This window comes from Agelaius phoeniceus, chromosome 10 (genome assembly GCF_051311805.1).
Source record: "Agelaius phoeniceus isolate bAgePho1 chromosome 10, bAgePho1.hap1, whole genome shotgun sequence".
Taxonomy (NCBI): domain Eukaryota; kingdom Metazoa; phylum Chordata; class Aves; order Passeriformes; family Icteridae; genus Agelaius; species Agelaius phoeniceus.
Genome location: NC_135274.1, coordinates 4,854,096 through 4,882,015, shown reverse-complemented (window position 1 = coordinate 4,882,015; position 27,920 = coordinate 4,854,096). Strand labels below are relative to the sequence as shown.

General features: G+C 42.0%; 1 protein-coding gene across 5 annotated transcripts in view; it reads right to left on the bottom strand.

Annotated features, from left to right (window-relative positions):
- Positions 1-26,855, bottom strand: part of CLSTN2 (calsyntenin 2) — a 346,915-nt gene extending 320,060 nt beyond the window's left edge. For all 5 annotated transcript variants that reach the window (XM_077183656.1, XM_077183657.1, XM_077183658.1 and 2 more), the window contains exon 1: positions 26,635-26,855. In XM_077183656.1, coding sequence (XP_077039771.1) covers positions 26,635-26,722 — 88 coding nt within the window. In that variant the 5' untranslated portion in view covers positions 26,723-26,855. The remainder of the gene's footprint in view (positions 1-26,634) is intronic.
- Positions 26,856-27,920: the final 1,065 nt, after the last annotated feature.

The window sequence follows — 27,920 nt, the reverse complement described above, 5'->3', positions numbered from 1 at the left end:
TTCAAAATCCATCAAATTAGAAACAAAAATTACTAATTAATAATTAAGAAAATTTTTCATTTGGGGGAGTAAATGAGGGTCTTAACTGAACAATGGTGGATTATTTTAAATAAAGCATTTTTGCCCTCAGAAATGCAGCTCTTGCATTCAGAATTAAAAACACACAAGCCACATGTTTTCCTAGAGACCAAGAAGAGAGAAAGGATTTGTCACAGTTCCAGCAGCTGTACACTGCCAGTGTATTCAGTGCAAGGTTTGTACACACAAGACTCATTTCCACCCTTCTTTGTCCTGTCCCCCATCAATCCCTGCCACTGTAAGATATGACAGCACTTCTTTCTGAAACACAGAGTGGGAATGGAATGGAAACTGAAGGTCCACAACCTTTCCAACACTGTTTATACAGGGGAACAAAATCTAATTCAAGTTAACTTCAGGTTTTGACCCTATCTCCCACTCATGCCTGCCTTAAGCTGACCAAACAGAAACAGAGCTGCTGTGAACCTCTCTAGATCAGTAAAATAAATCAGGGCAGGGTCACCTAGCAGTCTCTTCCTCATCTAGGCAAGTTCTCCTTGCAGTTCAGTGTCTATCCCAACAGACCTGGCTCCCTGAAGATCCAATATTCCACAATTGCCGTCACATTTTCATTTGGCCCTTGCCTGTTCTAGGTTTTAAAAGAATCATTTTTATCACACAGTGTCCAGGACTTAGAGAAGACTATAACAACAATCCCACTCCCTCATGAGATCAATCATACCAGGTGTCAACTAACACTGAAATCAAACACTTCAGAAATGAAAGCAAGTTCTTCAGATCACTTCAGATTCGAGTTTCAATTCCCAAACCTCTGTAATTGAAACCCAAACACTGGTAATTGAAATCCAAACACCATCTAAACATATTCAAAAGCAAAACACCTTGGGCAAATTCAAAAGAACAGTCCCTGGTGCCAGTGCTGCTTCACAGTGTTCAGTTGTATGGACTCTCTTCCTCTTCAGGCCACTTTTCACAATGCTCCTCCACCAATGTTTATCAGAAGAACAGTGGCAATACAACTCTTTATTGAAGTTTAACCCCAAAAACTCAGTGAAAGGAATGTTCTCCTAAAAAAGTGCTCAGTACCAAGATTAGGGGTGGCCTCCCCAGCCTGGCTAGGGGGCCATTCATGAAACCAAAGGGCACCCAGGGCCAGCTCCTGATGAATCCCCATCTCACAGCCAAGGAGCTGAAGAGTCACTTCTGCTTGCATCCCTCCCACCCCAATGATCATCAACACCTAAACTACAGACCAATCTAAATGAGAGACTGAGTGCAACTTTATACAATTCATCCTGGTAAGAATAAGACAATAAGAGTTGTGCTTTTTCCCTTGAGTCAAGTGTGACCCTGTTCACAGGGGTCCAAGGATGAGGGAAGAGATGAGGATCTGACTCCATGTTTCAGAAGGCTGATTTATTATTTTATGATATATATTACATTAAAACTATACTAAAAGAATAGAAGAAAGGATTTCATCAGAAGGCTGGCTAAGAACAGAAAAAGAAGGAATGATAACAAAGGTTTGTGGCTCAGACTCTGTCCAAGCCAGCTGACTGTGATTGGCCATTAATTAGAAACAACCCCATGAGCCCAATCCCAGCTGCACCTGTTGCATTCCACAGCAGCAGATAACCATTGGGTACATTTTGTTCCTGAGGCCTCTCAGCTTCTCAGGAGGAAAAATCTTAAGGAAAGGATTTTTCATAAAAGATGTCTGTGACATCAAGAAAGCTGTTTGAGTTTTTCCTACTGCATCACCCAGTAAAAGCAACAAAGAATACCGGGTAGAACAAGAGTTGTGGTGTAACTGTCAGTGATGCTGTACAAGTATCAGAACTAAAGGTTTTGTCCTAGCATGGGAGTTTCATGGTGACAGTGGCTGTAAGGACTAATCCAGCAATCTCCCAAAAAGCTCATTTTCCCTCCTGCAACTTACACAATAATATTTATGCTTCTTCCTTAAAGAACCTCAAAACCAGAAAAGAAATCTACAGGACACCTTGGCCATCTACACAAAAGTTAACTCCATCTCCTCTGAAATAAAATTTTGCAGATTAATAATTATTTGTTTGCCATCACCTGGTTATAGCCCCTTCACAACTTGCAGCAGTGTGAGAGGAAATAATAGGTCAGATATACCCCAAACTAACAGCACTGATAGATCCTGTGTTCAGCCCCTTAGGGAAAATGTAATCACATTCTTAAGAATACTCTTAAAATTAACAGAATTAATTTAGAAGATTAAGTTTTGAAATTTTAATCAAAATTACAGAAATAATTTCCACTGGCATCTTTCCAGAAAGAGACCTTGATTCTGCCTTAATGACTGAATTCTGCCACAAAAGCCACAAGCACTCTGAAGGCTTATTTCAGTCTCCTGTTCTGCTGAGCGATTATAACAGCCAAGATTTGTAAATTATCCTCTTATTAACACTTAAAACTGTTGATGGAATACAGAAAATGTAACAGCAAAAACATTATATGGGCTGCTTGTAAATAGCCTGGGAGGTGAGATGAGTGGTGTTGGCCACAGGCTCTTGTCCTGCTGGAGTGATCTCCAACACTCATGCAGGCTTTGAACAGGCTCCTCCTGCCCTTTCCTGCCAGGGAACGCTTCTGTCTCTCACATCTGAAGTTATTTATTCAGCTCAGCTATCAAAGCTGCACTCACAAATGTGGCTCTAAAGGTCAAAACTGCATCTCTCCAGCTCAGGTCACTCTTGCTGCTCTTATATTGCAAATCAAGGTCAGAGAAGTTTCCTCTCATGCAAGAATGAGAAGCAGGTAATTTCACCACTGGCAGCAGTACCAGATGTAGGACAAACAGCAAACAGTAGCACTTTATAAAATGTGACATTTACATCTCTTCCCAAAGATCATTTCTGGTGGTAAAGAAATATTCTGAATCAAGTTACCTTCTTATGCCACATAAACAAAGCTGGAATAAACTGAAATTTTTCTCATTTAAAGAAAATATTTATCAACATTACATGAAAATATTTCCACATTATAGTTCATGTGGTCTCTCACACAATCTGTTACCTAGAGCACTTAAATTTGTTTGCCCTTGATTATAAATTACAAACAAGCAGTTCATGTGAACCAAGTTCTCCTTCCTTCTCAGAGAAGATCAACCTGAATAATTAGTAACTACTGAAAATGTACCCAGTTGTATGTGCAGCAGTAACAGACTGGGAAAATTCAAAATTTTTCAAACTCACTATTTCATAATCTAGACTCAAGCCAGAATCCAACTCTACTTACTGTAGCTGTCAAAAAGAATGATTTGTTCCATCTTCTCCAGATGAGCCTTTCTCTCTTTATAAATATTGATTAGAGAAGTAGCTTAGAGACAATTTCTACCCAGCTCAAGCTCATAAAATGGGTTCCTGCTGCAGTGTGTGCTGCCTAGGACTGCCTGCCATGTGCAGCTTTGGCTGCAAAAGGCTCAGCAGCAAGGCCAGGATCTGCAGGAGAAGCCACAGGAAGGGCAGGAGAGCAGCACTGACTGCAACACTGGAGCTCTCAGCTGCACAGAGCTGGTGGATCAGAAATGCTGGATTCATTCCATGGGCAAAGCCAGCCAGCCCAGCAGGCAGGGGCTGCTGCAGCCCACAGGACCAGGGCTGTCAAACTCTGGTGTGTCAGCATGCTCACCCTGCACTGCCAGGCCTAAACACAGAGCTAAACCTTGCCAACTAACTCCATCCTCTGAAAAAAGGGAATCCAAATAATCATTCACCTCTTACCCGGACACTGTTTAGCCAGGGAGAAAGTGAACTGCTGAGAAAAGCACCCATTTGATCCTCTGGCATGACACATAGAGGAATATGCTACACTGAGCATTGGAAAGTAAGAGATTTTACATAAAAAATCAGCAGCTAAGAGCTAAAGTTACACTTTTCCTCTATTACAACCCTGAGCTTATTTCAACTGGAAGTTAGTTACTTCCATGACCAATTGGTTAAAAAGCTTCCTATCCTATTTAAATTTATTTACTCATGATACACCAGAGCAGCAAAGAATAATCCTTATAGCAAGGAAAACGCTAATTCTGTACAAATATCTATGCCATAGTGTCACATAGTGCACAGCTGTGTATGACCACACATATATAAAAGTGTTACATGAAGTGAAAGAGAGCTGGACCTTGCTGTAAAGGCTCAGGCAGGAAGAAAGCCACATCTGTGCATTGCAGCTGAATCCCTTGGACAGCATGAGCCCTTGTGGAGCAGAGATTGAGGCTTTTGAGCTTCTGCAGCCCTCCTTTCCCAGAGGGGATGATCCTCTGGGGTGACAGTGCTTGGGGCTCTTGGGCTACACACAGCCAGCACCTCTGGCTGGGATGGCAGCAGATCCACAGGGCTCCAGATGCAGGAGAGGAATCATCTGTTCCCCTTATCCATGCCACAGAAATCACAGAAGGCACCCAACTTCCTCCTTTAATAAGGGAAAGTATTTCATGTGAGTCAGATTGGAGGGAAACCTAAAAATAGATTTAAATGAACTCTCACATCCAGCACTTCAGAAATAATAGATCTGCATTTCAGTTTGTATATTGATGGACTTGAACACCACAATTTTACTTGATTCTCCATCCATTTTCCTAGATGTGAATCAGAAATACAAAGCCTAAATGTCTTAGGGCCTTCTCCTCATCAAAGTCAACAGGATTTATCCTGAGGCTATGGTTATCAATCCCCAGACACAATATGGTACTGGACAGAACAGCTCTCCACTTTCCCAGCATTTCAGTTTCAGGGCTCTTATAAGCAGCTGCAAGACCATGGTGGAAGGTGAGTGCCAGTCAGAAAGCTGGTACACAAAGAGGTGTGAGCCATCCCAGGAGACTGCAGCAGCCTCTGCATCGACTCCGTTCGAAATGTGGGAACCCACAAAACCAGAGGGTTTTGGGAAAGCTGCAAAAGGCAGGCCTCAGAGACAGGAGAACTGGGATTAGAGCTAAGCAGCAGCCATGAGATTGGTCAGCAGAAAAATTATTTAAAAAGTAGAAAAGCAAGGACAAATAGAACAATGGTCTGTGTATTAACACTTGTCTAGAATAACTCCCTAAACTGCAGAAAAGTTTATCTAGGAAGATATTAGGAAGTTTGAAGCTTAATAATGGAGCTCTGTGCATTGTGTTTTAAGGCTTACCAGCAGGTATTGTATTCAAAATAAGCAAGCATTGTTTAACCAAAGGTACCTGTGCTTATAGTGATTGGATGGAACTACTGTCAATGTGCTTTTGCTTTGTGTGATTGGTCAGAAAACTTATAAAGAAGAAAGTTGTAACATGAAGTTCTTGGTCTGCTGCCTGGGATGTGAGCTGCTGGCATCTTCCCATTGCCATAACCATGGAATGAGATGCTGGAAAATAAAACAGCTCAAGGCACCTTCCCAGCAGTCCTGTCCTGTTTGTGATTTGTACCCAGCCCCTGGCAGGCAATACAAAATGGAAGTGCTGATGGTGTGCACACATGTACAGAAATACACTGTAAACGTAGACTATGAGATGACATCTGCAAGAGGACATAGAACTGTATGCCACAGAACTATTTCCATTCCCTCTAAAGTAACCATGCTGGGCAAAAGCTTCCAAAACCTTAGACTGACCTGACAAGACAAGACAGTCACTCTTCACTGGAATAAAACCTCACCTTGATGTTTTCAGACATAAGACTTTGCTCCACTCACATTACAGTAACTTTGTAGAGTTTTCATTAACTTCAATTCTTATGTTGTTCTATTCCTTTTGATCACATAATGGCAAAGTCATTTCAGATCAATACATTGCCCAAGAGGCCAAAGAACTCCAGTCAATGGGTTACTTGCAGTTACCATGTGCTATTGTTAATTAATCCTCAGAAATAAGTACTGTTCTACTCACAAAGCAGAGATAAAGCCAGAAGAGCTGGATGAAAATTCAAAAAAAATCACTTAGTCCTTAAAGTTAATTAATTGCTTCTCAATACTTTCTTGGGGGCTTTTCCTGCTACAACTGACCACAGCTGGCCTACATTATTTCCCATGATTAGAAGCAGTATTTAATTTCATGAACATTATTTGGCAATGATTAAATTTTAAGTCTTTTGTGGTTACCCTTCTCCTCTGTTTCAGTAAGGTTTTAAGGACAATGCTCACCCTTTCCAACAACTATCTGACCTGGGGAGGGAAAGAGTAGCTCATGCCAGTTCATTAATGAGAAAAGGAGAATGATGAGATAGAAAGAGAAACCCTGAAATAACCAAATTCGTTTAAGCCTTTAAGAACTTCTTTATGTCTCCAAAAAAAGTCACTTAGAGTTGTAGCTGTTACCTAAGCCTCTGTAAAATTCCATAATACTAAATAAAATATGGCATTATGAAAAACTGCAGGTCTGCACAGCACCTCAGTGTCCTCAGCATTTCTGTAGAAATCTATTTATGTTATGACTTACAAGCTGTTGTGTATGTACAGCTTTTCAGAAGCAAACTGGAAATCTGCAGACCCTGCTTCAATACCACAATTCAATTTTGATTCTTCAACTCCTCCTGAAACAGGCTGAAATTACTTTTTACAATAAAAAGAAATAAATTATTTGGTACCAAAAAAAACCCCAGTTAATTTGGATTAGTAAACCAGGCCTAACAAAAATCTCAGACAGCAACAGTTTGAATTTTCCAGATGTTGAAAAGATAGACATGTGCTTTCCTTTGGCTGTGTATTCATGTACAATAACATCCCTGTTCCTGCTTTTAGAATTCACACCAAAATCTTCAAGCTGTAATTACTCATATCCACTTAATAGGAACTTTTAACTCACTGGAAAACTCCCTTACTGATTTGGTCACCGATTGTCACAGTTATCAAGATTTTTACTTTCCCCCAGTAAGAGCCTGACTCCACAGAAGAGCTGTGTCTGATGTCACAGAATATTCTGAGTTGGAGGGGAAGCCCCAAGATCACAGAGTCCAACTCTCACGTGAGGGACTGACCCACACTGTCACTGCACCCAGCTGAGCTCACCTTATCTTCATTCCTCTCAGGGACTTGGACTCCTTAATTCTGCACAGACAGGGACACCCAGAGCATCACTGCATCAACGCCTTTTGGCAGTGCTGGTTCACAGCTGCAGAGAACAAGTAACAGGAGCAAATGTCTGCTTAATGCCACTGCCAGAAAAATGTATTTTGGGAGAATGAAGATCCAGCTACGTTGGGTGCTGCACAAGGACCAGCCAAAAGCAGAAATAATCCCTTGAAAAACAACAAGGCAATTTACAGTTTATTGAACTAAGACTGGCATATCCAGAAGGCCTGAGCCCCAAGAAATGAGCAAAAAACAACAGAAAGCACAGACATGCAACACACCTCTGCTCAGACATTGCCTGTTCTACTTAAACCATTTAAATTCAAGTGCAAGTCATCTGGGCTAACTATAGAGTGGAAATACATACAGTGGAGAGAGCAAATTTCTTTTTTTCCTTCCTATTATGTGTCGCAGACATCTTTTAAGAAAATTTTTTTTTCTTAGGATTTTTTCTCCTGAGAAGCTGAGAGGCCTCAGGAACAAAATGTACCCAATGGTTATCTGCTGCTGTGGAATGCAACAGGTGCATCTGGGATTGGGCTCATGTGGTTGTTTCTAATTAATGGCCAATCACAGCCCGTCTGGCTTGGACAGAGTCCGAGCCACAAACCTTTGTTATTCATTCTTTCTTTTTCTATTCTTAGCCAGCCTTCTGATGAAATCCTTTCTTCTATTCTTTTAGTATAGTTTTAATATAATATATATCATAAAATAATACATCAGCCTTCTGAAACATGGAGTCAGATCCTCGTCTCTTCCCTCAACCTAAGACCTATTGAACATTGTCACAATTACATAACCACACTCCCACACATTTCATTTCTCTTTTCCACTCCCTTCAGTGTCTTAGCACCCCTGCATACTTTGTATTTACACCTCAGCTCATCTCCAGGTGGTTGCCAATGATATTCTGTTGCAATTTTACAGCAGCGCTTGAACTACAGGCATGAAACTGAGGAGCATTTCTGATACAGAACTTTCTGTTCTGATTCATGACAACCATCCTTCCCAAAATTAAATTCTCCCTTTGGAAGCTGCAAGTTTTGCTTGAACGAAGACTACAAGAAATCCTCTGCTGTATCAGATTATATCATATAGGGCACACAGTACCTCTAGATAATTGCAGGGCAGGATCCAAATGAAGATTAATCCTTTTCACTCTGACGTGAGGCAAACAACAGCTGCAGGTTTAAATTATACCATCAAATTCCACAAGACTGTAAAAGCTTAACAGTATCAATACCGATTTTCAATCTGAGTGAAATAGTATATATCCACTAAGGCCCCAAGAGATTTTCACAGTTTAGGGAGAGAAGCATCCAATATCATGTGCTTTGCTCTTACTCCTAAAGCTTCTACTTGTCAAAACTCAATTGCAGTTCTCTGCCCCCACCCCTCCTCAAAACCCTCTCATACCACAAGAACCGCTTCACTGACTGCAGCTTGTTAAGGAAAAGAGCACCTGAAGTACACAGATTCATACTGGGAAAGCAGCTAAATTACACGGGGATATTGATTACCAAATGCATTTACTTTTATTAAAAACATTATTCAGATTTGAACATGGACTGAACGGTTCACACTGCGTTCAGCCAACAGCAACACTTCCCCTCCCGGTGGGCTGCAAGCTGAGCTGCAGCTCCATGGCACAGCATGAGGCAGAAGAATCTAACCATGGAATTATCCCATTTATCATCCTAATAATGCCTCAGAAGCTGCTGCATTAACATCAATATCTGCATCAAGCTCCAGGTGTCACCACAAATTCTCAGGCAATGAGCAATGTCAGCATGCGAAAGACAGAGCTGCCCTGGCAGAAATCAAATTGGATATTACTTACCTCCTGTCCTCCCTTCAGGATCCTGGCCAGATGAAAAAATATCTCTGTTTGATCCTTATAGCTGCAGAGCTGACACGATGGGTGACTCCACAGAGCTGCCTGGAGAGCCCTGACAACACCCAGAGCAACAACTCTCACTCTGACCCAGGGCAAGAAGAGCTTGCACAGTGTTTTTACCAGACACCTGAAAGGAGGAAAGGAGGATCCTTCCACAGTGAGTACATTTAGACTGCTGAAAGAATAAGCAGAAAAGGTATTTCACGAAATGTGCCCTGGGAACATGTTGTCATCATATTGCAAAAGTTCCCATACCTTCCCGATGATTTCTCATGGGCATCTCCTCACAGCACTGACTCCTTCTTCTTCACAGCACAGCCAACAAACTACAACTCTCTTCACAGCACAACCAACAAACTCTAATGCTCTCCTCAAGCAGCTCACCCACTCTTTTGTGGCACTCTTCTTCTTATTGGACACAGCTGTGGCCTGTTAAGGGCAGGCCTGTTCCTAATCTTTGGTGATTAGTACAGCTGCAACGCCTCAGGGGTGAGATTACCTTCTGCACTATCTTTATTGTCTTACATTCTGTCCCCTCACAGGAACACACAGGTGCTGTGGAACACTGAGGTGTGGCCAGTTGTGACCAACAAGGGGCACGGTGCTCACAGACTGCCCCCACAACACTGAAAGCACCCATGGCACGATGAAAAAAGGACAATGGAAAGAGGAGATCCACAGGAAAGCCATCCCACAAAACTCATCTGAAAGCAGCCCCAAGTGCAGTGCCAGTAGCATTGAAGTGTGGACACCAGCAGAGCAAGATAGTCAGTGAAAATAAACCTGTGCAGCACCTCTGCAAGGAACAGCTGCAGGAACAGCCAGGAGAACAAATACTGACCCATACTCCTCTCTGACATGCAAATTGTTTTTACATCCAGCATGGACAACACCAGTGTGAACCTCCCAGCCTCTTGTTCCACAGGTACAAACACACAAAGCAGAAAAACCAGGGAATTAAAACCTTCACCAAGTCATTTTTCCACAGAGGAAGAATTATCTTTCCTACAGATTAAATGAAATCTTCGATTCAGATCTTTACATTTAAGAGCACCAGACTTCTCACTGCATTTATATTAATGCTCAGACGGGAAGCTTTGTTGATTAAACATTCAATTGCTGTTGAGTATCACCACAGCCTTATTACCTCGTAGTGGTGGCTCAGAGTGAATTAATTCTAGCCCAGCATTAGCACCTGTACATTTTTCCTTGACTGAATTTGCTTTTTCCTACTTTTGCAAATGACTGATTTACTCAGCAGTAAAATTTCTTCGCTGACTGCAATTAAAAACCAACATAACCACACCACAGCCAGTTTAATCAAAACAAGCCCATTTCACAGGCCCTAAAACAAAGGGGGGGTATGGGCAAATGACTGGAAAGAGGAACAGCAGCTTTCACTTTTTATTTATATACTGTGCTCAAGTTGGCTGACTTTGGTTATTTGTTACAATTTAGGCCTCTTCTTGAATAGTTATTTGAACTGTGATGGCATTTATTTGCTAGAAAACTGTCAGAAATATAGGAAGCTCCTCCCAGAATCCATCAAACCATTTAAAAAGCCATCTAAAAGAAGGCCCACATAAACATGATACCCACTGGTTAAACCACTGCCAGTCTGGATTGTATTTATAGTAGCGGAAGGTTCTTCAAAATTACCTTGGCTTTTTGTTGAGTACTATCTATTCCTAGTTAATGAAAGTTAAATTCAACAGTAGCATTTTAACTGCAGAATAATTGTCTGAATGGAACAGAGAAATACTACTCTGCTGATATTGATGTAGGATAGAAGAGATGCCCTGAGTCAGCCTGAAAAGAGCCACAACCTTCTCCACTGTGTCCCCTAACTGGTGCTGTATGAAACCCTGCACACTAAATGGCACAGGAGAACCCACAAAGAAAGCAACCAGGGATATGAGGTGTAGTTTAAGGTAAAAACAATCTGTTCACAGACTTAGACAAAAAAAACCACAAAGGAATGTGCTGCAGAGAGATGCTTCCTCCTGCAAGGTAAAGCTGCATCACATTAAAAGAGACTTATTTTCAAGTGAAATTTAAAATACATTTTGACAAGAATAAACAGCCAATCTGGGGACCAACTTCTAAACTATTAAAAATATTAATTGACTTAATTTTATTCTTATGAAGACTAAAATAAAGCTTTGTCCTAATTTTGTTCTGAAACCTCTTCTCAAATAAGGAGTCCCTGCTGTTACACTCATGGCTTTATTATTCCCCCTTGAATTTTATGAAGTAAAAACTGAATATAAGAAATTAGTGCTTTAATGGCTCACACATCATCTTAGGTCCCCTTTCTCACCTCATGAAATTTCCCCTCGAATCTTGATTTCACAAAAGAACAAAAGGAGGTGAAAACATTGGAGACATTATCCCGATTCCCTTCTTTTTTTTTTTTTTTGCACATGAATGCAAGCAATTAGATTATAATTAATATTTTATGTCAGCTAATCCTAATATAACAACTTCCATCTGATCAGTAGTTTCTGTCATTTACTGTTTTTTCTATATTAATACTCCATGATATTTTAAAAAACCCACACAAACCACAAGAACAAAGTCAGCAGTAAAATAAAATACAGAAGAGACCAAAGAGTCACTTCAGAGCTCATTTTCTATTCATGGTGTATAGTTTAACAGATAATGTGTCTGTGTTTGATTTTATTATGTTACTCGGTGACCTACAGAATCTCAGGAGACCAGCTAAGAAGAGAGATGACCATTATTCCATCAGGGACAAAAATCAATAAGAGCAGTTACACATTTTATGCAGTCTAAAACCTAATTCATATAAAATTTCTAAGGAGAAGAATTAAAAAACTCAAACAAACAATTCCTTACTTTCCCTAGCCAATAAAGTAAGAGAAAACTGTTTTATTCAGAATTAAGGCCAAGAGTCTGGCTGTTATGCCTAAATACACCAAATGCAAATATAAGTAGCATCTGTATTACAATATAGGCCTGCTTTGGGGGTTTGGTGGGTGGTTTTTTTCCCCTTTCAAACTCTTCTTATCTATAATTTCACACCTATTATAAATAACATCCTTATTTTACAGTAGCTAGAAATGCTAAAATAAAAACCTACGCAAATGGAAAGTAGAGATAAGAGCCAAAGTGTTCTGCCTGGGGAAAAAAAAAGTTTAAAAATTTTCTCCCATCTCTGTTTTCTGAGGCTCCTTCAATGCTTTTGCTAGAGGAGAAACTTAAAGATAAATTGGGGTGATAGGAAAAATTAGCAACAGCCAAAGAAAAATATTTGTAATGCCCTGAACAGCAATTTCCAGCCAGGGCATAATCATTGCATGGCAGCCTGCACATTCCTGCCTTGGGGAGGACAAGGCCTCCCTGTCACCAAATAGGACCCTGCTGGCCTCAGGTACCTCAGTGACACTGAGGGGACAAGGGGAAGGGATGCCAGCCTGTGCACACTGCAATGGCACATCACAAATCAGTAACTGCAGCAGCATCCACCAGCGTGAAAATTGCATGTATTTTATGATTGGCTTTTCTCAAATATTAAAATGAATACTATATGTGTTGTGTTAGAAAGTGATGCTGTATTAATTCTCTTAAGTAGTGTGTTAAATATAGTTTTAGGTTATAAAAAATGTTAAAATAGAAACTATGCTCTGTAGGATACTTTTCTTTAAAGAAAGGACTTGCAGTGAGATAGCAGCCACAGGACACCTGAATCTTTCAGAGAAAAAGAATTTATTGCCCTCTTATCAGAAGAAATGAACTTCTTCCCACCTCAAAGGTGCTGTCAGGATTCAGAGGAGGAAGCTGACACTGCCCAGACAGAATCCTGTGTTTGAATGGAATTTATGCATCATGTATGAGGTGTATGAATATGCAACAGGCTGTTGTTTTTAAGGGTTAATCCTCTGTTAACCTGGGTCCTTTTTTGGGCTCCTGCTGCCCAGAATTAGGTACCTGGACATCTGTAGCTCTTTGTTTCTATTGTCTCATATTGTCCTAATTCAAACTGTCCAAATTATTATTGCTCTAATTGTATTACTATTTTTATAACCATTTTATTACTATTAAACTTTTAAAATTTTAAAAACAAGTGATTAGCATTTTTCACAACCAGGTTTTTCAATTATCCTTGGAATGCAGAGTCATACTGTAGTTTAGTTTAACGAACAAAGTGCAACTATTGCTATCAGAGCTAACCAAAAAAACCACAGCCCTATTTCTCAGATAGTGTGGGGATGCTCAGAATAATAAATAATCTTAAAAAGCCCTGCAAACCAGAAAGATGTGTACACACTGTCTTCTTGAGATCAAATAAATAAATAAATCAGCTTTATCATAGCTAACAGTCTCAATAAAACATAATGCAAGGGGAAAAGAATTCTTTAAGAGCTACCAGAGTCAGCAAAGGAAAAAACCAGAAAATATCCCAAACAAAAACAAAACCAAACAATCCTCCCAAAAAAGAAACAAAACCCACAAAAAACCCCCACCACAAGCCAAACAACCAAAATATTGGGGAAAAAAAATGAAGAAGTTGCAAAGTGTTTCACAGGAACAGTCCATAACTCAGAGGGAAAGGACAGTCCCTGTAGCCTGGGATTAGAAGCCCACTGTGCCAGCATTGCAGCTCAGTCTCTGCATCCTGGCTAAAAGTGCAGTTGAGTTACTGCATCTCAAAGGCATTGAAGTGTGTGCCATCAAGGACAGCCAGAGACTGTAAGACAGCAAGAGGAGAGAAAATTGAAATCAAGAAAAGAACCATCTGGTCCGAGTACCTCCAAGCTAACTAAAACTTTTGGGACAGGATATTTGGGCTATGGAAGATGTTTTCTTCTGAAGTTTTAGGGGGAAACACATTTTCAGCACACTACTCAAAAGCAAGGGAGCTGTTTTGCTTTAACAGCAGAGCTGAGAGTGAAAGACAGGGGTGCTTCTACCATGGTTCATGAGAGAATTCAGAGATGATTCACAGAACAACAGGAGCCCGGTAAAGCTGAGCTCTGGCTCCACACACAGCATGCACTGCTTGCTCTCCTTGCACTCCAGCCTGTTCCTCACTCAGCTGCACAGAGGGGACAGCTCTGGCTTGGGAGCACAGAACAGGTGACAAGGTCCTTGTCACAGCGTGGGGCTCACCTCTCAACCAAGAGCAGCCCTGCAAATAGAAAAGGCATCACGCCACTTCCAGGAAGAATAAGCGGCAAAGGAAAACAAACTTCAAGACAAATCCTGTCCTTGGAATCTCACAGAGCTGTTGTAATCTCATTGGAAAGGTCCCATACCGTCTTGGTGATGTCTCATGGGCAGCTCCTCACAGCCAACAAACTCCAGCTCCCTCCTCACCCAGCTAACCCGCTCTTTTAGAGCACTCATCCTCATTGGACACAGCTGTGGCCTGTTAAGGGCAGGCCTGTTCCTAATCTTTGGCAATTAGTACAGCTGCACCTCCTCAGGGGTGAGATTACTTTCTGCACTATCTTCATTTTCTTACATTCTATCCCTCCACCCAGAGCCATGAAGGAGCAAACCCGTGGTGTCTCATGAGCCATGTCTTAGCCCAGAGCCTCCTTTCCTCCCAGTGCCACATTTGGAGGCAAACCCTCGTACAAAGTCATCTCATTGTGAAATATGGGTTTGTGAAAAAGACAGAGTACATAGTTTTGTACTGCCTGGCACACTAGTCCTGATCTGCAGAATATGCACTGTTATTATTTCCCAACTGAAAGCCCAGTTTTGATCTCTTTACTTTCACATTCATTTACAAGCCACCCTGCTGACTTCAATGAAGGAGAAAAAGTAGGAAAATACATTAGCTAGCATAATTAAAAGGATTAGAATCTGATGCATATTAATCCCCAAAAGCCATCTGATTACAGAACAAACCACAAGTAATGTATAACAAAGAGACAGACATTAAACTTAAGTCAAAAAGCGTGTCTTTTCAACAAGTCATTAAGAAATGCATAAAACATATTTGTATTTTTTGTGCTTCAACTGTTTACAGATCTTGCCTGCAAAAATTACAAATTAATATTTAAGTTAAAAAATGCACCATTCTCATTCAATTCTCATTCACAGGAACAGTGCCATAAAGCCAACCAATCTATTGCTCTACAAAATGGAAATGGACTCCACATACAATAATTTCTTCAGAATATGCAGGGTACATACACATAAATGATACAAGGCATGCAGCAAGGATACATAATATTTTTAAAGCTGTTTTTTCAATTTCCTTAAGTGCTCATATCATGTTACAGTTCTCTTCAGGAAGTCAACTTAAAATGGTAAACTTTTTCATGAGTCAGTGTGCCAAATGCATTTAAAAAGAGCTAACAGCACAAAAAATCCTTCTTTAGGGTAGAGTTCTTACAAATTATTCGACAAATAAATTTAAATCCTAAGCAGCAATATATACACTTAAAGTAAGCCTAACCTTGAACTAACTCATTTCCCTCAGCTGCTGGCATAACATTTTGTATGAGATGTTTGAGTACAACACAAGGAACTACAAAAAGCACACACAATGAACATTGATAAAGTTTGATGAGACTTTTCAAAACCCATCTTCTCCTCAGAAGCACCATGCTAAGAAACAACCCTGTCCACCCAACAGTGTGCATCTTATGCTCAGTGTTGAGCAAATCAACTGCCTTCTCAGTCTTTCAATAACATTTTTCTCTACCTGCAAAAGCTATTTTAACATATTCCACTTTGTTTTAATATCCTTATCGATTGCTCCATGGTATTCGATATTTCTCATAGGATGCAATCAAAAATCCCCTGGCATGAGTTAGGAATGCAAGTGGTGTCCTGTGCAAAACACTCTGCTGAGTTTCTCTGAACTGCAGGTTCAAGAATCATGTCCCTGCCTGAAAGGACTTGCAGCTGAACAGGTTCACCCTCCCAGGTGGTCACCTTGGGGAAAAGAGAAGGTCACAATGTCAGGGTGGGCTAAACAGCATTTTCCAGAAACAGGGGAAAGCTTGAGCTGCAAGCACAAAGCAAGACTTTCTGGTACACCCTCCCAGACCCACTCAATATTCACCTCAAAGACTTCAGGAACAGGGACAATAGCGTTATTTCTGTCATCTTCTCCTGTTACAGAACATTAGTTAAACTAAACGGTGGCTGAAACTGATGCAATGAAGACACTTTTCAGCACATCAACAGTAACCACATCACTTGGTCAGGCAGCAATTTGCTCAAGAAAAGATTTTTAAAGATATTTACAATACTGACATATGTAAAGATTTTTTTTTTTAATAAATCAACATTTTGGTTCTTTTCTAGTTCTCTAAAATTGCTCAACAAAAATCTTACTCTCTAATCTTAAGAGGCTGTGAAATAGGCAAACAATCTGTCTTTAAACTTACCTGAGTTACCAAGAGGGTATCAAGAAGCCCCAGGAGACTTCAGCCCACTCACCCATAACTTTGCACCTGAACAATTCAGAACAGGCTGCAAAAGTCTCTTGACTGTGCTGAAAGCAGGTTAGTTTTCAAACACTGAAGACAAAAACCAACTTTACAATTTGACAGGAAAGGGAAACATTAACAGGAGAAAGCAGAATAAAGTCAATTATAATTTTTAATTAGCTTTCCAAGCTATTCAGTGAATAGCAATCAATACTGCATTCTAGTAATTCGTTATGCAAATGAAGCACTTCAGCAGATTATCTCATCCAAAAGTTAATACCCTTAGCAAAAACTCAAAAAAAAAATTAAAATCTATTTGCCCTTATTATAAAGGCAAAGGAAAGAAAGAACACAGAGAACTTCCCTGGAATTTGAGCTAGTTCCACAAAGTTACTACCTGTTTACACTCCAGAACAATTCCCTCAATTTGAAGAAGGTTTTGATACGTAGATGCTTTTGAAACACCAAGCCCAAACTCACAAAAGACAGTCGTTCAAGAATTCTAGCAGGAAAGGTGAACCATTACCATATGTAGAGGTTTAGTATAGTGAGAACAAAGTCAATATGTCCACTCTGAATGAAAAAGAAATAAAAAGAAAACCCAAACAAACCACTGGTACCAGTCACACTGAATTTGCTCCAGGGGTCACAATCAAACCCCCAGGCGTTCTGGGCTCTGAGCCCCTGGCAGGGGTCCCAGCAGCTCTGGACACCCAGAGGGATGCACTGAGTTCTGACAGAAACTCTCACATATGTGGGGTTACAAAAGAAATTGGGGCACCTCTGCCTCAGGCATGAAGAACTGTATAAAACAGCCTTGGTGTAAAACAGCCTTGGAGAACAGAGGGGGATCTGGTGTGACAGAGGTCGGATCCAGGCTCACCCAGTGCTGACCCCGGGCTCGACCCTCTCTCTTTGGCTGTGGGTTTTGAGGACCCTATTTTGGTTTTGAAAATAAAATCTTTCACATTTATTAATTTGGATTTCTGGCTGATCATTTATAACAATATGCATCACAAAAATACTGCCAAGTTTACAGAGATCTTACTTTTACATTTAGATCTGAGACTTGACATTTAACTTGTAATAAAAACCATGAAACCAGCTGAAGTATTACAAGCCAACCAGGAAAAAAAAAAAAAAACAAAAAAACACTGTTTTTCTGTAACCAGAGCTCTTCAGTTCAGTCCCCCAGCCTCCAGAGCCTTAGAAGTAATTCATCTCTTATGAGGCAGAGAACCAACCAAGAGTAGTTGGTGATGTCCCACAGGCTCCTGTCCCTTCCCTCCCCGGTGAGGAGGGACTGACACAGCTGTTAGTGCTGCCCAGAACAACGCAGAATAATCTTCAAGTAGCATCCCACTGCTTTTCCAGGAGTTCCCACTGTGTATTTCCTTGCTTGCCTCGATCCCCATCTTCCAATTTCTCCTCCTGTGTTGCAACAATAGCTGAGAAAGAGATCTGCACATTATCCCCAGGAAAAGACTGCAATCAGCTCCCTGCCCACAGATTACACCAGACTGCTCCAGCTCCTGGGTGATTCAACTCCCCTGTGCATTTGGCCTTCAATTTCCTCCTTGTTCAACAAACTCATTATAATCATTGCAGCAGAAAAGCAAAAAGGTCAGCAGGTCATAAATTATATCAGAGTAATTGCTTATGTGGAATATAAAATAATTCTCAGATGTGCATTCAGCCTAAGAGAACTGGGTTAGATAAGATCTGCAAAAAGATACCCAGAACACATTTTACGAAGATAAACTCAAAAATCTCAAAAATCCTTTACAACTATGCTACAGTCAGCACTTTGTAGAAGGTATTTTAGTGTAGAAAGTGAACTTAAACACAGACTAAAATTAATTTTCCTGCTATGTCCCAGTTTACCCTTCAATCCACTAATCTGCCAATATTGGCAAGTCTTGCAAAAATATATTGGGTTTTATTAGCTTCCAATGAAACAGGAGCTGGTCTATAATTAAATTTCTATAACAGACCTTATTCCCTTGCCCTAACTTATTTTTAGAATTTGTGGTCTCAATGAGAACTGCTTCCTGAAACACAGTCAAGGCCACACACCCAAAAGTTTACAGAATTTCAATGTTTTCCCATCAATCTGAGTTCTTTGGAGAAGGCTCGTGGCTGTGTCCCTCCATTGGGTTTGCAGTGCTGAAAGCACTGAAGCCTTAAAGCCTCAAAACTTGATTTGCCAACTGCTTTGCTTATCAAAACATGAAACTACTTTTCCTCCTCTGTTAATCTTGCTGTAAATAAATGCTCTCTATTGTGCAAAATAAGTACACAGCCTCATTCTGTACAGAAAGCATTTCTATTGTTCAGGTTCAAGTGTTTGCAAAGAAGGTTAAGCCAAATCGTGCATGGATTTAGCTCTCCACATTCAAACTGAGAGTTTAAGAAATCATTACAGCATTTTAGGATTTATCCCCCAGTAAATTCCACTCTACATTACAGAATAAATACTCTTTGAGACTGGAAAACAAGACAAGTTTGTATTTTGCAGAATGGAGGGGGGGGAAAAGTAAATATTCCCCTGAACTTAGAAGGGAACTATCTCTTTTAGGAGGTCTCAAATTGAAGTACTTTCTAACTCAAGGCATTATAGTCAAATCTACATAGATCTAAGTTATTAAAAAGAAAACGCATTGGAAGAAAATATCTTAACATTTTTTATTATTAGAAAGTCAAACATGCAACAAACAGCCTGACATTTTTTGAGGTCATGTTGTTTCCACCAAAAATATCCTCTCTCAGATATTTTTGCTGATCTTCACAAGCAGCTCCAGCTCTTTTTGATTTGTGAATCCCTACAAATTTAGATGGACAGCTGAATGGTAATACAAGCCTACTGAAAATAGACGTGTTTTTCTCGATTATTTTTTGCAGCCATTGGAACAGTCCCACAGATCCCATGACACCAAAGACCACCATTAAAGGAGGAGTGAAGAGGAAGCAAAAAAAGGAAATTATTTTAGTTTCTCAAAATAAACCTCAAAATGCTTCTCTTCAAATTATTTCATCTCAATAACTCTGCCTAATCTTGTGCCGTTTGCTTCAGCAGAACACTGAAATAATTGCACTTTTGTAATTTTATACACACAGTCTTTATGCTTTTTTTGAGCAAGAAAAAGACAGAAACCAACTACAACTGGCTTCAGTAGCCAGTGCTTTTCCCTTTATGACACCAAAGCAAGGGTTTGAGTCCAGCTTTGCCAGGTTTAAAGACCACTATCAAAAGGCTGACTTTTTAAGGCAGTTCAGTATAAATCAGACATTTAACATCTTTCTAGCTTTCCTTTTTCAACACAAATTTAAAATTCTGTTAACTAAGGAAGAAAAAATGAACTTTTAAGATCTAAGCCTGACAATAATGGCAAATACCATCTGTTCAGCTATAGCTCAGGAATTTTTAAAGTAGCTCTCATAAGGAAAAGGGAAAATCACCCTTCAAACACGATTGCTGTACAGTTTTTTCAGAAATGCCTCAAATATACCTGCCAATGCATTCTGTCACAGACTGACCTGCGCTGGTAACCTTTGTGAAACTAACTCCAAACCAAATATCAGAAACCAACAGTATCCATCACACAGGAAATTGTGAGGGAGAGTTCACCAATGACTTTAACTTAGTTCCACCAACTCATATTTTACAAGCTCCTCTCTCAACCAAAAAATTCAACCCAATTACTGCAAATGTGCAGCCCGGTACAGGCAAGGGGTGTAATAATTTCCAGCCACAGTCACGCTTTATTGCATTTCCAAGAGCCAGGTGTGAGACAAAAATGACCACCAACTTATGAGGGAAACCCTCATTACTTCCTTTGTCAGTTTTTGTGATTTACCTTTCTGACCTTTGTGCTTCTCCCTCACATTCAAGGTAGGGTTTATTATTTTTTTTAAAGGATAAAAGGCTAAATTTTCTTTGTCGCTTATTTCAGAAGCTCGGAGTTTCAGGAGGAAAAAACCCAAGTGTCTGAAAAGTCATGAAATCCTTGTAAGCTGATAATGATGAGACACATGCAGGACATATATAAACACATACACAGTGTTAATAATCATGTGCATATTCAGTAGGAAGAGAATCTACCCAGGAAAAAATTAGGAAATCAGTCCCAAAATGAGCAGAGTTTATTTTTCTCACCTACTTTACTTACTACAGTCTGCTAGCAAGTGAGTGACAGATGAATGCTGATCAAAAACAGAATCTTAATATTTGTATTTGACTGCAATTTTCATCAAATGAAATAAAAGGTATCCCACTTCATTTTAACTGTCCTAAGACACACGAAGTACAGTAGTAGTAAATTAAATGTCATTCTTAATCATTGCCATTAGAACAACAGCCAAGTACTCTCCATATTTGGGATATGCAACTTCAAGTGATTGGTCTGATTTACAACAGCAACAAGAAACAGCTCCACAAAATGAGCACAAGGGAAACTTTGTGAGAGTGCAGCACTCTCAGCTTGACTTTCCTGCACTCCCAGTGTTTACCCAGCACGAGGCAGGGATCATGGGGCTGGAACACAGACAAGGAGCAAGCAGCCTGCTTCAGCACAGCTGTTCTGACAGGCAGCACAGGGAAGAATAACCACACTTAAACCTGCAGGAAACCCATTCTGACCAACACGGCACTTGATAGCTTGAAGTGGAATAAAAAGTACTTTGAAAACGACAAAAAAAAAAAAACAACCAACCAAAACGAACAAAAAATGCAAACCAAACAAACAAAGGCGACCAAGAACGGTTCTATTGGCTCAATGAAAGCAGTTATAGCACAGGAAGCTGTAAAAGGAAAGATAAATCAAACATTCCTCCTGTTTGGATAAAGGCAACTATTAGCAGAACAATATTAAAGCTTTGAAATAACTGTTTACATTTATAGGAAAACACACAAAGGATGAAACTCCAATTTTACCAAGATACACTGCAAATCTCACATTGATTTAACGAGGGCCAAGATTACACATACAAAACCCAAATATCTAAATAACAGCATTAACTGCTGGAAAACTGCAAATCCATGCAGAGCCATCTTTAAAATCAATACTGAGAGAGGCCACATTAAAATGAATTGAAATTCAGCACATACACTTCTGTTCTATTCCAAAATGTGTTTTTAGGTAAACTGCAAAAATCATCTTTCCTAGCCCAATGCTCTTCAGCAAACTATTGGTCAACTCACACTCCATCTGTATCTTGAGGCTACTCAGACCCATAAGGGCCCCAAAAAACCTGAACCACTTTTCCAATCCCTTTAATTTTTGCCAAGGTTGAGCATCCTGTACACACCCAAGTTGTGCCACAAAGCCAGCAGCATCAGGGATACTGCACCACCAAGCACCACAAGAGACTTACACAAACCCAAATAATTTCTTAAAAGATGGATTTTAAGAATCATCCATCTTCCACATCAAGCAGGATTTGGGGTAAAACCCACTTAAATTTAATATGTCTTAAATGCTGATTTTTAATGTTTTTTAATATCACTTATTGAGAACAGCAAGTACCAAATTAACTGATGCACATCCAGAGCTTTAGGCTAATTTTATCAAGAAGCCACTTGAACTTTGATACCATATTATAATCCATGATGTTCTATCAACTTACTCGAGGTAACTCACTCCCTTGCTCTTATAGATATAACCAATCAACATACCCATTTTTATTGAAATGCACACAGCAGAGAATTTGAAGGCATTTAGAATGCACTGTCTTAAAGTGCACTTTAGAAATCGACACTTGCACATTTTAAATAGTTAGATCCCACTCATTAACCTTCTTGATAGGGTAAATTTGCAGCTCATAAAAGGAAACAAAACACTGAAGCATTGCAGGCATCGTGAATTTTGCGTTGGAAGCCCCCAGTGAGCATGCACAACTCTCATCCACTGGGCAAAGCTGCCGGGTGTTTAAAAACCAGTTAAAGACCACTGGGGTCCCTTTTTGTAACAACAGTGACAGCACAAGCTGGCTTGTCCTGGGCAATTAACTCGCTACAAATAACAAATAAGAAACCCAGCTGGTTCCACAGAGCGGCCCCTGGGCTGACTGACAGAAACCTCAACCAATTGTGTTCCATCCTCAGCTGCAGATATCTCACTGGGAGTGCTAAAGATCACACCAATGAGCTATCCAGTCAAAGCCCCTTGATAAAGAGGGGTTGAACCAATAATAAGAAAAATCAGTTTGGTGATGGAGGGCATGGGCACTTTGCAAGCTGGTATGGCTCCTCCTACAGTCATAGCTGCCTCCTGGAACATCCTGGTTGTGCACCTGAAGGATTGTTTGTTCATTGTTCCACTGCACCCAGACAACACCTCCAAGTTTGCTTTTACAGTGCCTCCCATTAACAACACTGCAGCAGTGGAACAGGCAGCATCCTCCCAATGATCCCTCCAGAGACATCACAGAGCCGTGCATGGAGCAGTACCCAGAACAGCTGCTCACCTGCCCCGTGGAAATCTGGGACTCCTCAAGTGACAGTTCATATAAGAACCTAATTTGTTGACAATTTATTTATTTCCTGTTTACAAACTGTTTTTTTCTGTTTACAGATTGTTTTTCTAGTAGTTTGGTTTTCCCCTAACAGTTCTAAGGGTTAAATAGATTCTTGTTTTTAGAGAGAAGTTGTAGCTACTTAAGAAAATAGCCTGTGACATGTTAGCTTGTCCAGATACAGATACAACTCTCCGAGTTCAAAACCAGTCCCTTCAAAGGGGAAAAATAGGATCCAACTCTGACTGCTCACAAGCCACTTAATGGCAGGCCACAAAAGATGCACCTTGGAGGGTGTTCTTTAAGTGGCACACACTCTGCTTACAATTAAAATATGCTTTGGAATCTCCTAAGTTCCCAGTCTTGGTAGTCTTCCAAGCAACGCAATTAAAATTGGTAACAATATGATTCTGACTGGCAAACATTCTCTTACTTCATAATGACAATTTAAATATAGTTGTCAGTCTCCTGTGCTGAAATACCTGAATACTAAAGCTGCTATCAAATACTGACTTCTGTCTTTTGAGACCTCTAAATCATTTCATTATCTTGACACCCAGACTTCATAATCAGACGAATCTTTTATCCTGTGAGACACAAGAGTCAGTCTTCATGAACTGCTTTTCAATCAAAACACTCTAGAAAAAAAAAGGATTCCTAACTCCATTTATTGATGAAAAGAAACAGAAAGATGAAATCATTTACATGTCTTTATTGGGGTTTATTGGTGAGCTACAGGAAGCACCAGCAAAAGAAAGCACAGTTGCTTCACCTCCCATCTTCTGACTTAAGCACTTGCCAAACATTGCTCCTGATGTATCTTGAATGAGGTTGGAAAAAAGGCTCTTTTTTTTTAATGTCCCCTATGAACTGATAATGAGAAGTATTTCATTATTATTTACGATAGAAAGGAATACAAGGAAACGCTGAGTGATGCAGAAGATTTCAGACTCTAGGATCTGTCCAGAGTGTTCTCAAAGCTTCTCCCTCGCTGTCCTTCCCCTGGCTGTAAGGTTTCTCTCACAGAGCAGTCGCTGGCTCTGTCTCCCTGGGTCAGCTGTTCCTCTGCTGTGACAGGCAGAGCTGATGCACTCACATCACAGATCTGCCAAGTGGGACTCAATGTTCCACTGATCTGGAAGTGTCTGCAATGGCCAAGACTTCAAGTTTTGCCCATGCCATTAATTTAACTGGAATCAAATATTCTTAGTTATTCCCATCATTGAGAGGCTTTCGGCCATACTTAAAAATAAAGACTAAAATGCTGTTTATGGTAATGATGAAGTTCAAATAAAGTAACATTTAAGAGGCTAATTAATGGGGTCTTACAAGAAAATTTGGATATGACAGCCCTTTTAGGACTTCATTGAGTAGTTTAGTAGTACATACTAGAATAAGGTAATAAATTACTTAAGAGATAAGCATTACGCAGAGATTTGGGGAAACAAAAAGTGCTGCAGGTTGAAATACTCCCTGTCTGTGACCACATGGACCTATGAATTTTGAATATGATGGGCAAAACCCCCAAACCTTATCCTTCAGCATATTCTATTTTCCATAACTGAAGACAAGAAGAGACAGTTCACAATATTTCCAGACATCATTAAGGCAATTCCAATAAACCATAAGTGTGCCTCTCTGTCTTATGGAGCAAAGCTATTTGAAAATACTTAAAAGCAAACATTTTTCTGTCCAAAATTGTGATTTTTATTGTACCCTATGATAGACATCTTAGTGTGAACAACCTGCTGCAAAGCTAACACATTGTGTATGCATTTTTAATACACACATTAAGTTCTGTAACTAACAACCTCCTAAACACTCTGATGTTGCCTCATATTCCTTTTTCCTTGGAAAACTTTGGGGAGTTTGTTTTTTTGGGGGCAGGGTAGGTTCCCCCTTCCATTCAGAGTAAACAATTTAGTGAAAGAAATTGTTCTTTTCTACTGAGAGAAAAGTGAGAACCAGAACCGCTCCTTTAATCTTTCTCCCCTTCCTCACAAACACGTAGGGAAAAGGAGTGGAGGTGGAGGGGGCTTGGTTTTGTTTTTAAAATGAGAAGCAGCAGAGCACAGTGAAATAGATGAGGTAAGACAAGAACTGAAATCATTATCTTTGGTCGTCTTTGATCCTATAAATAACAGGATGCTCAGGGCACGTGTGGAGCTTTGTACACACCTCCTGTATCCTACCTCCATCTCCCACCAGAATGCACCTTCAGACCACAAGTCCAGGTTGTGGTTACAGCACCAAGCTTTGCAAATGGGTGCACGAGATACCCACAAAATGCTTTTTAACTTAAAACTTGCTTATCAAAGAAAAACAGAGAGCAAGGAGAAAGCAGCACGAGGTTCTTGCTGAAATAAACCCTTTTTTTCTTCCCTCTACCAACCAGGTGGAGGAAGAAAAAGCACATCAGATATTAACTGCATACAGCGCCAAGACATCCAACCCCATTTATTAACACTGCCTTATAGCCTTTGAAAATACCCAGTATTAAGAAACAAGGTATGTAAAGTAATAAGCAAAAACTTAAGCACTCGAATATCAATATAAATAACATTAAAATGCCTATTTTTAACCACCAGCTACTGGGAGCTTGTGGCTTCTATTATCCAAAAATGTTCTCTGCAGCCCTCCAGTGGTGAAAGGCACAGCAGAGCCCAGCGAGGACGACCCCGTTTTGTCTGATGAACTGCCGGCAGGTTAAAAGACATCTCCCACGAAATAAAACCTCCCACGCTTGTCTTAAGAAAAGGTCCTTTTAAAGGAGACAATTACCTTGAATTACATTAGAAAGTAAAGAGGAGGAAAGAAACTCCCCTCCATCAAAATGTTACGCGTTGTATGTTAATCTGCCCAGAAAACACGGCATTCCCACCAGGACACCAAGGCACGTTGGGTCAGTAACAGAAGGAGCAATTAATTTCCTACAGTCACTTTCTGCTATTCGTACACGTACATGCAAACAAAGCCAATAACATTTGCCGGAAATAATCAATTTTCTCACAAAGTTACGGCTCAAGCAGTTGGCTGGGGTTTTGTTAAGAAAACAAACGCCAAACAAACACTGAAGTTTTCTCTTCTCTCTCACACACATGCTTACAAATAAAATAAACACCAAAGCCCCGTACAAAAATAAGAGCAACTGAAACGTTTGAAAAGAATATAAAAAAGACTGAGACAGAGTTCTCAAAACTAAGTTTCTAAAACTTGGGGGCTCCAAAGCCGGTCCTAAACCGCATGGAAACGATGCAAGGGGACAGAAAACAAACAGAGGCAAGAAATCGCCGACACCTGTGCGACCGGAGCCCTCGGCAGGGGCACGGCTGGCGGGGAGACGGGAGCGCTGCGGATCGGCGAGAGCCCCGCCGCACCTGCGGCACCGCGGGCAGTCCCGGCCCGGCCCGGGGGACCCACAGCGCTTCTCCTTCCTCCGCTCCGGGCCTGGGCAGCTCCGGCGCTTCCCCTCCGCTCCCTCCGCCCGGCCCCGCTGCCCGACGCGCGGCTCCCGCAGCATCGCGGCTGCGGCGGCGCCTCCCGCCCGGCCCCGGGACAGCCGCGCCCGCCGAGCTGCGGGCAGAGACCCCCGCCCCAACTTTGCGCCCCTCCCTGCGGGCAGCGGCGGCTCTGCCCCGCTCAGCCCCGCGCAGCTCTCGGAGCCGCGCCCCGGTACCCCGGTACCCCGGTACCTGCCTTTGGCGGCGAGCAGGCTGCCCAGCCCCAGCGGGAGCAGCAGCAGCGCCGCCGGGCCCCAGCAGCAGCAGCAGCGGCGCCTCCGCATCCCCGGCCCTGTGGCGGCCGCCGGCCCGGCCCGGCCCGGCCCGGCTGTGAGCGCTGCGCTGCGGGCGAGCCGGCGGGCGGAGGCTGCTGCCGCCGCGCCGTCACTCGCCCTCGCTGCCAGCGCCGGGGCGGCTCCGGCCCCCGCCCGGGACCGCGGCGACGTCACGGCGAGGGCAGGCCCGAATATTCATGAGCCGGGGCAGCGGCCGGGGCCGGGCCCGCACCTGCCCGCACCTGTCCCCGCATCCCCGCAGGTGTCCCCGCATCCCCCGCGGGTGTCCCCGCAGCCCCCGAGGGTGTCCCCGCAGCCCTTGCAGGTGTCCCCGCAGCCCCGCGTGTGTCCCCGCACCCCCCGCAGGTGTCCCCGTGTCCCCGCACCACCCGCAGGTGTCCTCGCAGGCGTCCCCACAGCCCCCGCGGGTGTCCCCGCACCCCCCGCAGGTGTCCCCGCAGCCCCTCCAGGTGTCCCCGCACCCCCGCGGGTGTCCCCGAACGTCCCGCAGGTGTCCCCGCACCCCCTGCAGGTGTCCCCGTGTCCCCGCAGGTGTCCCCGTGTCCCCGCAGGTGTCCCCGCACCTCCCGCAGGTGCCCCCGCATCCCCCGCAGGTGTCCCCACACCCCCCGCAGGTGTCCCCGCACCCCCTGCAGGTGTCCCCGCAGCCCCGCAGGTGTCCCCGCATCCTCCGCAGGTGTCCCCGTGTCCCCGCAGGTGTCCCCGCAGCCCCCGCAGGTGTCCCCGTGTCCCCGCAGGTGTCCCCGTGTCCCCGCAGGTGTCCCCGCGGCCCGCGGCAAGCCGGGAGCAAGGACACGGCCGAGCGGTGGAGAGGGGATGGAGAGGAGGAAACCGAGGCTTCGGTGAAGCACGCAGAGGGCACTGGGAAAGGGAGACACAAAGGTGGCGGCTGAAAGAAAGGAAAGGAGGAGAAAAGATAAAATAACGATTCAGTAAAGTTTGAGGGAAACAGAAGACCTTGGAAACCCAAGGCGGGTTGGACATGAAATGGTTTTGTTGGAGGAAAAGGACAAATGGCAAAGCTTTTGGTAAGGGGAAGAAATGAACGAGGAATGGACAAACCTTAGACACAGAGACTGCCCTGGCAAGGCTTGGAGGGATGCACAAAGATTACAAATTAAGATTATGCACTACACTGCAAACTCCATATAAACTGTGAGAGCCACAAGGAATTATTGTACCCTTC